This window comes from Sciurus vulgaris, assembly GCF_902686455.1.
Source record: "Sciurus vulgaris genome assembly, chromosome: X".
Lineage (NCBI taxonomy): Eukaryota > Metazoa > Chordata > Mammalia > Rodentia > Sciuridae > Sciurus > Sciurus vulgaris.
The window spans coordinates 85609755-85622725 of NC_136471.1; the positions used below are offsets into that span (position 1 = coordinate 85609755).

Here is a 12971-nt window from a genome sequence, read left to right on the forward strand (position 1 = left end):
GTTAGGGAATGATGAACAACCTTCCAAAATCTAGGTTTCCAGGCACCAACCAAAAGCTAACTTTAGAAGAGGCCAAGGATAGCAGTCAAATCCTCTATGAGTCATTGGTATGTAAGTGATATTCCTAAATTGTTGGATCATTAATTTTTTCCAGCTTTTTTTGTTATCACAATAATAAATTGTGATTTATTATATTAGTAATATAATAATATAATTATTAATTAAATGCTAATTGCAATGGCATTCTGATAATACAACTTTGAAGTATTCACTAGGTATGAGAATCCATGAGCTCTCACTTAGCAGACTCATTTATGAAGTGGCTTATCTGGGCTATGCTTTACAGGAATGAGTAGAGATAGGTGAATTCTGTGCAGTTAAAATATGTTTGTAAGTCACCTGAATAAGTCTTAAATATCCATGTTGGCCCTTTAGAGGTGTATGGTCTTCAGAATCAAAAGGGCAGCTTCATTTATTTCTCCTTTTGTGACCTGCTTCTGAAAAGTTAACAGGTAAAAGGGATGGGTAGAGAACTTCTTTTTCAAATGTTCTGTATTTGGGGTCTTTGACTTAATTCATGAATTAAGTAGAACATTCTTGATCTGATCTACCTTAAATTTCTTTTGTCCTTTAAAACTTTTTGATCTGTTGTTAAATGTTTGGGTGTGTTCTTTATCTAGGGGAGTGATAAATTTTGCATTAAGTCTGTGCTGTTATAATACTTTGTTGCTCTGTCTTTGGAAAAATATTTTAAGCACTAAAAGTTCATAAACTTTAGAAAATGTGTCAGTCTCTTTATAGAGTAAGTCACACCTGAAATGTCAATACCTCCACCCCCACACTAGTTTATTGAACATCCTTTAGATATGCATACCGGAAACTCATTATGCAGTTTATGAAACAGTAAATAATATTTCTTCCTTCTCCACCTGTCTGCCTCACATTTGAGCTTATTTGTTTTAATTTACATGCTTATCATTAATATTATTCATTCTGATAGGCAAATGTAGGAATTTCAGAGTAGGGTTGTATGTGTGTTTTTGCCTATCATTTTGGTTATTCTAAAGATACATTTTGTTCTTATATGTCTATACCTTCATTTCTGGAAAGTAATAACATACGTGGAAAAACTATTATATCTAGGATATTTTTGTTCCTGTTTCTGAGGAAAAGATGAATCTGGATAATAAAGCCCAGCCAGTTAATGTGCTTCAGTGAATGCTAATTACAGCCTGTTAATAGCAAGTGAAAATTCTGAAATATTTACATGCAGGGTTTTGTGTGTGTGTGTGTGTGTGTGTGTGTGTGTGTGTGTGTGTATTGAATTTATTTTCTTTTAGATATGCAGTACCTACCCTCCTGAAATAGTGGTTCCTAAATCTGTTACCTTGGGAACGGTGGTTGGAAGTTCAAAGTTCAGAAGTAAAGAACGGGTCCCTGTACTCTCCTACCTCTACAAAGAGAACAATGTGAGTTAAGCAGACTTCTATAATGGGAGCTAAACTTTGCTCTAGAAGACCAGGGTTTCAGTCCCACCCTGCCACTTAGTGGTTGTGTGACCTCAAATACAACTTCTCTGAACTTCAATACTTCTGAGAGTTTTGAGGGTACCACATTTGGGGGGATATATATGCACTTTGTAAATTGTAAAATGTCCTGCAGATGTTGAGTGGCATTTTATTTTTCTTTAGTTTCTTTTCTGTGGGTTCCAGCTTAGTGGAGTTGCAGGAAAAAAGGGTAAATAGTTTTATGAGATTTTTGGGAACTGTGGCATCTCATTAGAGTACAGATATTCTTGATCCTTTCTTATTCTTTTCCATATGATTTAAGGTTATAAAAAGAGAACACTTGACTCCTCTGTGTTTGAGTCCTGACAAGTAGGAAGTGGTAATAATTCTTACCTTTTATGGTCACTTTGAGATCTAGGGTTAGAAAAATAACCAATTCCTCAAATGGACAACTATTGAAATGCAAAAGAGTAGAGTAAGGCAATTGGATGCCTTTGTATGGAACTATCAAAGTGCACAGACTCCTTCAAAACCAGATCAAAGAATAATGAAGTCAATTAACTAATCATTACCAGATATGCCTATTAAATAGCTATGTTGTTTTTGTTGTTGGAATGGCTTGAAATAAACAAGCCCTCTGATTTTGGCATTAACTCCTAAAACTAGTGAACCCTGTTCTCTAAATCGCTAGATTTTGTTGTATCTTGAATTCTCTTGCTGCCAGCCTCTAGTTTATATGGATTATTTTATTGAAACTATAAAAAGTAGGGAAGTTTGAGAAAAATTACCAATCCATTAGGTATAAAGAATAGAATTTTATTAAACAAACATTCCAGATGTGATTTTTTTTTTTTTTGTAGTCTGATTTGCCAAGACTGGGTTGATAATTAGCCACATGCCAAGAGGAGGCAGGAGGCTTAGCTCAATATCAGTGGAATGTCTAGGCTTTAAAGCCACATCTCTTTGCTTTGAACACTAACCTGAGTTGGCTTATTCTCTCTCTCTACTCCCTAAACCTATATAGTCAAGGAAGAATTTTGATCACCTGTGGATGTGATAACTCGGCTAACACATTTTTTCCTTATAGGCTGCCATTTGCCGCTGTAGCCAGCCTCTGTCTGGATTTTACACTCGCTGTGTAGATGATGAGCTGTTGCTAGAGGCCATTAGCCAAACAAACCCTGGGAGCCAGTTTATGTATGTTGTAGACACAAGACCAAAGGTATCTGTCAATGACTTCATTGATATTCCTGCCGCTTGCAGTTCCCTCCCCATATGTTGACACTTGCATTGTTATTGGGAAAGTTAAATTCGTGTGTGGGTTTATCGTGTCAGATATATATAAAGTCACTTGTGCAAGTCATTGATGCTCCATTTGTATGCCTGTCACTGTCAAATAAGGCTATGAGAAGGTAGTTAGAACAACTTGTCATCTCAATTTGACATTCTGAGTTGAAGACTCATTGACATCTCTTCATCTTTTTTACTAAATCTATTACTTAACCAGAATTTTCAGTAATCCTCTGCTTTAGTCTAAATTTACTATCAGAGAAAGAACTTCAACTTAAAAAGTAGAAACTTAGTAATATCAACATATTTTTCTCTGAATAATGTATTAAATAATTTATTAAATTACAGTTTATTAATAGTACTTTGTTGTCGCACAGAGAAGTAGGAGTCACAAGACTGCTGTAAGAATAACAAAAATATTTGGCTGATGTGACAGTAGTTTTTTTTGCACCCAGCACTGTTAGATGAATATTTTTTCCCAGCTCAATGAAGTACAGTTTAAATCTTGGTCCCAGAGAGTAAGCAAATACCAGAAACATAGATTTGCCATGGATTTTGGCAGTGGACATGGACCTATCAAAATCCTTTGATCTTCCTGAGAGCCTGGAGCTGTGAATTTATTGCATTGTGTTTTCTCAGGCTTTGTCCCTTTCTAATGTGAATGCCACTGAACAGGGGGTCTTCAGATCAACCCAAGTATCAGCCCAAAGTCCTCTCAGCATTAATTACATGACTTTCAGCATGTTGTCTAGTTTTATAAAAGGTTGTACAAGAATTCATTGTGCCCCATAAAGCAAGTAAAGGACAGATTTCCTTTTCTTAAAAGTTGTACTTTTCACAAAAAGCCCCCCAAAGAAATAATTTTGCTTATAATTGGATGTGTGGAATGTAGGTGACTAGGGGATTTCTTTGCAAACTAGTGATTGCAAAATCAGTGATTTAGAGCTAAGTCTAAACCAGGTGGTTGTGGCTTCAGAGTTGAGCAACTAGATATGCATAAAATCAGATAGTGACCTTAGACTACTCTCTGCCCCATTTTTGTGATCTCTCACTGGCTGTTCGCCAGAGTGACCTCGGACTGACTGATCCCAAGAAAGAAAATAGTTCCCCTATCTGCTAAGGTACCACCCTTCAGTTTCTCAGAAGTTTGCTGCCTTATTTCAGTTATAAATGTATCTGACATTAGAATATTGGAAAGAGCTCAATCAAATATGTATCTTCTATCATTATAAAATAATTTTACAATGGTAGGGAAAAACACAAGAAACGCATGAAGCTTTTGAAAAATGGAAGGGTTTGTTAAAACTTAGCACCAGAAAGTTCTTTTTAGATGGTCCTGTTTTCTTCTCAAATTTAAGCAAATTAATAGATGTGCTGAGAATTGAACCTAGGGCAGGCATTGTGCATTCTAGACAAGTGCTTTACCACTAAGCTTCATCCCCAGAAAATTCAAGCAAATTATGACAGACTTATAGATATCTGGCAATCCCTCTCTTCCAGATGGCTAAATATATCATTTTAGTAGAAACAACGTTGTAGTGAAAAAATTTTATTCTTAGGAATCAGACAAACTTGGGGTCAAATCCTGCCTTTTGATTCTTATCCATATGATCCTAGGAAAATTTGGTTTACCTGTTTGAACCTGTTTTTTTTATGGTGATGATAATAGCACCTACTTTGAGATGCTATACTGAGAATTAAATGAGATAATTCATGTAAAGAATCTAGCACAGCATCTTGCACGTACCAGGAGCTCAATAAATATTACTTCTCACTAGGAGTGGTGGTTTACACCTATAATCCTAGCAACTTGAGAGGCTGAGGCAGGAAGTTCACAAGTTCAGAGCCAGCCTTAGCAAATTAGTGAGACCCTGAACAACTTAGACAGACCCTGTCTCAAAAAAGTAGAAAGGACTAGAGATGTGGTTCAGTGGTTAAGTGCCCCTGGGTTCAATCCCTAGAACTCTGTATAAATATATATAGTGTATGTGTGTATATATTACATCTCTTCATCTGAACATCAGTACATTAATACCTAGCTCTCCTTCTTCATATCTTCATATCTGACAGGCATATCTCCAAAGAGTGTAGACTGGCACAGTATTGCTGTCTGTATTAGGTATCCTACCCATACCTGGGTAGGGACTGCTCTAATTATTGTTTCGTTTGTTGAAGAATCACTTATAACTAACTTCATTGCAACTAGGTTGCTGTTGTTTGTACTTTCAAAGGTGTTCCTTTGACATTTGTCATTTAATGAAAGCTAAGTGACACTGTCAGCATGATAAAACATCAAAATTACTGCCACATTTCTGCCTTTTGCACATTTTTCCTCTTTATGTGCTAATGTGTATGGTTTTTGTTTTGAGATTCTTACATTTCATCCATGAATACAAAAATTACACCCTGTCCATGTACAAGTTCCTCCTGCCTTTAGAAATGCTCAATACTGGGAGATGAGAAAACTGACAAACAACAGAAAATCAGTAAGATAGTCATCATCATAGAAGGTATCTTGGCTGCTTTCAAGTGATTGCATGAATATTTCCTTTCTGTAAATCTCATTCTTCACTTGAAATGGAGATTGTGGTCACCATAAGCTGAACATAGTACTAAAACAGCTGTTAGGTATCTATATTTCAGTTTTATCAGTAAGTAAAAGCCATTTATCTCTTGCAACCACATTATAGATATCTTTTATAGAGTATCTATCAAAAATTGATTGGCCCAGAGGTCCTTAGAAGTATTGCTAGAGCTTCTCAGTTGTAGTTTTGAACTGTTGCATTTTCTCATTTTAAAGTCATTTTAGCTAGAAAGACTGTTTGTAATAGGCAGCTCAAAATTATTATTTTAGTTATTCAGATCAAATATCCTTATAACTGCAACATCCTTTAACTCTTAAGCAGGATTTTAGTAATAAAAGAAAAACATCAATTTCCCTCTTTCTCTATGTGAGTCTGTTACCTAAGTACTTGATCTATAAACCAGTGAAATTCTCTCCATACCAGAATGGGTAAGATTTAAAACTGTTTAGAATGAGGTACTGAGATTGATGAACCCTATCCTTTCATTATTTGGCATTATCCACTATATTTGCCGTCCACTATTACAGCTGAATGCCATGGCCAACCGAGCAGCTGGTAAAGGGTATGAAAATGAAGACAACTATGCCAACATTCGCTTCAGGTTCATGGGCATTGAGAACATTCATGTGATGCGGAGCAGCCTGCAGAAACTCTTGGAAGGTACAGGGATTTCACCTTGGCTAGTCCAGAGGCCATACTTTTGCATTATTATGTGAGAAAAAGCATTCCTGATTTGGGGAACATAAAAGCAAGCAGGTGAGCAGAGTAAATAAGTGATAAGATATTTACCTAGAGTACGGACATAGCTTGCAGAGTTCTGAATTATAGCAGGTGTTGCTGGCAAGGGGAGTGACATACTTTAAAACTCATCTCTCAGTAGAATTACAGAGGCTGGTGTTGGGTGGGGGGGTAGACCAACATAAGCGTGAATCAATTTCTAATTAATTTCATTGTCCTCAAGGTAAAAACATCATCTCATATGATCTATAAGGAATCATTCTTATATCATCACTGATGAAGAAGAAATTCTATTTAGACCTTTAAGAGGAAAAAGAACTGATATTAGACAATTTGGGCCATCCATCATCACGGCAAAATAATTGGTGTCAAAATGGGATTGAGGTGGGATCATTGGGCCTTGTAGGATTCTTGGGTTTCGAACATTTCTCCTTAAACTATGACCCAAGATTCCATGATGTGATTGATATGCCACCTCAGGAAAAGATCATGAAAATATACCTTCTTTAGTAAACTAGCTGTTCTTTCTGTTCTTCAGCTTTGTACTGATAAAGTATACGAGGACCTCTCCTCTATACCACCCTTATTGCATATTGTCTCCTCAGTCTGTGCCCCTTTTAGAACATTGAGTATCAGTTTTCCTTGGGTCTTTCCTGCTTTTATTTTGACTCAAGAATATTCTGCAGGAGGGAAATTTGTTTTACAGATTTTGAGGCAAAAGATTGCCCTCTGCTGGATAACTAATGAAAAGTGCACAAAAATTCATGTGTCATCCCCCCATCCCCCACCCCCAACCTGTTGAGACTTTCAGAGCTATAGGGAGTAGGTGGGGAGGTGTGGGAGTAGAGACAAATGTTAAAGGCGTACAGAATTAGGATGAGTGAGTGGGATTAGGATAGGGATCAAATGTCTTTTTTAATAAGAGGAGATGTGAGTGTTTTCCTGTAGATGTTGACTCAGACTTTGGGCTCTCTTGAGAGATTTCTGAGTGCTTGGGGGTGAGTTCCTAACCTTGGGAGAGCAGAGGCGCACTCTGGGAAATCTGTTAGACTTTAGCTCTAGTCCTATTCGTGACTCAACGGTGTGGTTTCCAGCTAATCATTTAACCTTTCTGTACTTCAGCTTCCTCATTTACAAAATGGGGATTCACTTTCTTCTCTTGATGAATAAACTGAGGTGATTGTCAATTTCAATCTCTTCTTCCTTTTCTACCTTAGTTTGTGAATCGAAAACTCCAACAATGAGTGAATTTCTTTGCGGACTGGAGAGCTCAGGGTGGTTGAGACACATTAAAGCTATTATGGATGCTGGAATTTTCATTACAAAGGTAATAATCAGGACTTTTAAGAATTTGCACTGACTTTAATTATGGAATCTCTTGAGGTAGTAGTGTGCCATGGTGAAAAGAATATTAAAATAAATCTAGTTTCTGGATTCAATTCTGCCACTGTTTGTCCTTGGGTATGTTTCTTTCCTCTCTGGGCCTCACTTTTTCCATCTATAAAACAAAGTAGTTGGATAGAATCTAGAGTAACTTTTGGCGAGCCCACAGAATTCTTTGGGAGTGAGATTGATCATCTACCCCTCTGGAAAATGCACATATATATATATATATACATATAAAAATGGACCTCAATTGCAGGGGGTTCATAGATCCTAGACCTCAGTTTAAAACTCTTAGGCGATCGTTAATGGTCCTTCTAGCTCAATTACTCTCTGAGGTGTTTTAGTGTTATTTCTAAGGTATCAAATGAAACACCATCAAAAATTATGGTGAGTGTGAGATAAATGCAGAGCTCACATATCTCTGAGTGTTTGGAGCTCTGAATACAGACTTTTTTGACTTCTTTTTGTATAGGTCTGCCTCTGAATGCAGTCTGGTCAGGCTTTGACACCCTACATTTATCCTGACCCACTTATATTCTGACCTCCAGAACCCCAGCCTTTGTTACCTTTTTAAATTAATTTTTTAAAAAAAGGAAATTCAAAGCATACATTTTCTAATTTTTAAGTTTTGTTTTTATGTATTACTACAAGAAAATTCTCCCTCTTTACACCATCCTCTTTATTTGGTAGAAGTAAGGAAAAGGAGAAAATGACTCTTCACCCCACTGCTGTCATTTTCTCAGTTGAAAGCAATGATATATGTCTTTTGGCTTAAAAGGTTTGAAAAGTGTGTGTGTGTGTGTGTGTGTGTGTGTGTGTGTGTGTGTAATTAACTGCCTTAAATACTTTTTGTTTTCCTAGTCCTGTTGCCTGTACTTTTCATTGTAACGTGTTAGTATTTACTATGGCTGTTTCAAGCCCTCTGTTTGAAACATTCTTCATGCTGCTCCTTTTTCGTATATCCTACAACCATACATCTGTAGTCCCTGTCTGAAACCAGACTACACCAAAGAGAATGAAGATGTCAGAGATGGCGATTTGATAGATTGTATACCCTTAAAATATGGGTTGAAATAAAATGAGTGGACCAAAAATGCACTTGGGATTGTATGATTATTTTGTGCTCCTTCTAACATCACCACCTATGTGGTATCCCAACCTTTAAAACTTCAGTAAGCCTTCAGTTCTCCCTTTTTTCCTCCATTTGGCAATTGCCAAGTCCTATCAGTTCTATTTCAAATAATGTTTCAAATCTATCCTTTCTTTACAGTTAACATATTTTAGATTAAAGATGTTCCTAACACATTACTCTTACCTAGTTAACACATTTACCAACCTTTCCTAGGTAAAACTTCCTAACTGCTTTACTTCTCTAGTGGTTACTCCTCAGATCATTTTTAACACATCAGATTATGTCACTTTATGGTGAATATTCCCCAGTGGTTCTCTATTCTATTGCCTGTTAAAGCCTGTAAAGCCTGTAGTTGCTATCCAGTCTTTCACAGTCTTTCCCTACTTGGCTATGGTGAATTTCTTGCTATTCTCTAATATACTATGCCACTTCTCCCTCCCTCCCCCCCCCCCTCTCTCTCTACTTTTTCTCATTATAAAAGCAATATATGCAATTAAAAAAGAAGTTGGTATTTGATAAATATAACAAAAGTTAAACATTCCCCATATTGTTGTCCCACAACACACACCCATCACTATTAATAGTTTAATATGTGTGTCTCTTGATTGGTACTATCCATTTTAAATTTCTGTGATAATGGAAATGTTCTGTATGTTCTAATAGAGTAGCTACTATCCATAGGTGATAACTGAGCACTTGAAATATGACTAGTGAGATTGAGGAACTGATTTTTTTATTTTACTTAATTTTAACAAATTCAAATTAAATACAGATAGAGACTTTCATTTTGGATAGTGCTACTATAGCGTTATACATACATATACAATTACTCTGTAAAAGTAAGACTATATTGTGCGTACTCTAATTGCCTTTTCATCTTTAAAAACAATGAACATTGTTCAGGTCAGTCAGTAATGTCTCTTTTTTTTGTCCTGGCTGTAATCTAGCCATTTCTTCCTTTCAGGCTGCTTATGCACATGCTAACTCCTATCATAGCCCTTCTTCTTCTTGCCCTTTAAAGGTTGCTGCTTTTTAAGGTCTTTTCTTACTTTTGGTCCCCACCTGAACAGCAGCAGCTGTGTACACAGTTCCTACCACCACCTCAATTGAGATAGTGGTCAAATCCACACTCTGGCTTAGATCCTTTCCTCTCCTCAATTCCAGATCTAAATATCTGGTTGTCCCCTGGACTCTCCACTGGATCTCTCTCTCAGCTACCTGAGACTCACCATAGCCAAAACTGAAATTTTGCTTACCCTCACTAATATCTGAAACTAACTTCTAACATCTGCTTTTACTTTATAGAATGATGATACTTCTATCCACCTGGTTACTAAGCTATACACTTTAGAGTTATCCTTGACTTTTCCTCCTTCATCTCATACCCATTTTCTCACTATACCTGTTAAATTTTTATACTTACCATCCCTCTTCCTTTTTAAGCCCCACTGCTGCTTTTTTACTTCAGGGAATCATGGTGCTTTTCATGATTTTAGCAGCTCCTTAACTGTTTTTCCTATATCCAAACTTGTGTTCTACTGAGCCATTTTCCTTGCTGCCACCACATTGATCTTTTTAAAATGCACATCTGATTATGATACTTCTCTGCTTTCATTGCATTGTTGTTTCCCTCTTGCCACCAGATAAAATACATACTAGTTGACCTGACCTTTGCCCTGTTGGCCAGCTCTGTTTCTCATCTTGCCCTTACTTCCAGTATAGCCTTCATGGTAACCAAGCTATTTAAGAGTTCCTTACCTATGCCATGCATCCTTGCATATATACATTTACATGCTGTCATTTGTTCCCCCTGATGGAATGTCCTTTCATTATGGTCAATCTGTCAAATGCCTATTCAACTGAAAACATCTATTTTAGTTATCTTTTCCTCTCTGTTTATCTTCTATGTCTTTATTGTACCTGGCATTGAATGGTATTGTATTATTTACCACCAGTTTGCAGTAATTTGTTCAAGTGTTTGTTTTCTTTGTTTTCCTAGTACACACCACACCATTGTGTCTCTTGTACAGTCACTAAGCAGCAACTGATATATATATGCAAATGAATGAATAAGTGAATTAATTAGTATCTTTCTCCCATCTAAGGATGTCCTACTCTTTCTTTAAGGCTCAAAGTTGTCCTACTCTTTCCAAAAGGCTCAGGCTTCCCTGGCTCCTGCAAAACAACATATTTACCACACATTACACTCTAGCAATTGTTTTTCTAGTGCCTTATGATTATTTACCTTTGGTCACCGTGACTAGTTTGTGGGCTTCTCAAAGGTAGAAACTGATTGTCATATTTTCTAATACATAGTACATACCTGGCACATGCAGGTACACAATTAGCATTAGAATGAGTAAATGAATAATCAAAATCTACCATTGCCAAAACTGCCCAGGTCTTAACATTATTCTGAGTGCAAACAAACCAAGCTAAGGCAGGCAAACCCTTCCATCTTAAGTTGGGAGGGTTTATGTTAGTAAAACTAGATGGCTACAGGAAATCATTAGATCTGGGACTGGGATATAAATTTGTCCTGTGTTTTTGAGCATGAATTTATCCTCCTACCCACTCCTTCCTCTGAGTATTGATCCTTGTTTTCTTTAGAAGTTTTGTGAATTTAAAATCCCCCTTTGTTTTTCTTTTATCCCATATCAGGGATTTTAAAAAATTTTTGTTTTCCTATTACATAAGCTTTCCTTCTTTTCATAGACTTCTATTTTCATTCCCTGTGTTAAGGATTTTCATTCCCTGTGTGAAAGGATTCTGGTGTTATGTAAAGAAATTAATATAACCCAGTAAGATAAGTATCTCTGTGCTATAGGGACAGTATTTTGCAGTCCTATGTATTAGCTCACCTTTCTAAGCAAAAGTGGTTTATGATATTTTTTGCCCTGTCTTCATAGGCAGTAAAGGTAGAAAAAGCCAATGTCTTAGTCCATTGTTCCGATGGGTGGGACCGCACAGCACAAGTATGCTCAGTGGCCAGCATTCTTCTAGATCCATTTTATAGGACATTCAAAGGACTCATGGTAAGAGAGCAAGTGAGTGCATTTTACTTTCTGTGAGTGACAGTTTATGAATAAATTAAAAAGAATACTCAACACCCCCCCTTTTTTTTATAAGAATGAACTTTAAATCTATAAAAATAGCTTTATTTTTGTTGAGCTACTTTAAAGCATTTACAGTCTGTATACTTTCTGTTGCCATTTTACATACTTCATTACCCATTAGAAGTTAAACTGCATATAACTGGCTGTTACAAGGAATAGGAAAGGCTCAGAAAGTTTGCAAAGCTGGAAGATAACAGTTAAATGGACTGCCTAATGAGTTAATCCTCTTATCATATCATCTATGTGAACATCAGACTCATGGTTGTTTTCTAGTGCTGGATCCAATGCTACTTTGTTGATTTTCCCAAAAAAGAACTTATAATAGTGGTTTATCCTCATTTCTTTAGATATTTTTTTGTGTGTATATATATATATCGTACTAGGGATTAAATTGAGGGGTGCTTTACCACTGTGCTATATCCCAAACCCTTTCTATTTTTTATTTGGAGACAGGATCTCACTAAATTGCTAAGGTTGTTCTCCAACTTGTGATCCTCCTTCCTCAGCCTCCTGAATAACTGTGATTACAGGCATGTGCCACCACTCCCAGCCTGGAATTTCCTTTTAACCATTGAAAATGATTTAATTCTTAGTACAAATAAAAATCCTCCCTTTAGATTCCTATTTTTTATGGGTGAGTTTAATATTGTGCTTATCATGATTGCATTTAATTTTGAAATCATGTAAAAGCCAAAAAAAGTGACACTAGATAAAAAACCAGAGTAATTTCTCCTGAGAATATATAGTTTGAAGGCAACCTGTATAGGCCTATAATTGTAATCCAAGTTATATACTTATCATTTTGGAAATTAACTTTATTTTCTTATCAATTCATTCATTTCAGCAAAGTGTTTTGATATTCTTGTGTGTATTGCTAATTCATTTTATGATTTTCCTAATACAAAACTCTTCTTTTTATATAAAAATGAAGATCCTAATAGAGAAGGAATGGATATCTATGGGCCACAAATTTTCCCAAAGGTAAAAATATCTTTATTTTGAGGGAGGGGTATGACAAGAGTTCATATGTGTAAGATTTATCAAAAATTGAACCTGGCCCTAAATCTTTTTTATCAAGAAAAAAGTATTTTGGGGCATTAAGGCTAAAAAGGTGACCAGAATATCATCTCTGTTTTGAAAGAGTACAAATAATTATATCAAATTATTAAATATTTCAGGAAAGAACAAGTCTTCAAGGGCCACAGAGAAAAGTGCT

General features: G+C 36.1%; 1 protein-coding gene across 5 annotated transcripts in view; it reads left to right on the forward strand.

Annotated features, from left to right (window-relative positions):
- The window catches only part of MTMR8 (myotubularin related protein 8), an 89265-nt gene that overhangs the window by 39518 nt on the left and 36776 nt on the right, over positions 1-12971 (forward strand). For 3 of the 5 annotated variants that reach the window (XM_079124106.1, XM_079124108.1, XM_079124109.1), the window contains 6 exons: positions 1341-1469; positions 2596-2730; positions 5911-6043; positions 7339-7448; positions 11549-11686; positions 12687-12736. In XM_079124106.1, the coding sequence (XP_078980232.1) occupies positions 1341-1469; positions 2596-2730; positions 5911-6043; positions 7339-7448; positions 11549-11686; positions 12687-12736 (695 nt within the window). The remainder of the gene's footprint in view (positions 1-1340; positions 1470-2595; positions 2731-5910; positions 6044-7338; positions 7449-11548; positions 11687-12686; positions 12737-12971) is intronic. The other 2 variants (XM_079124107.1, XM_079124110.1) reach the window with 2 other exon arrangements.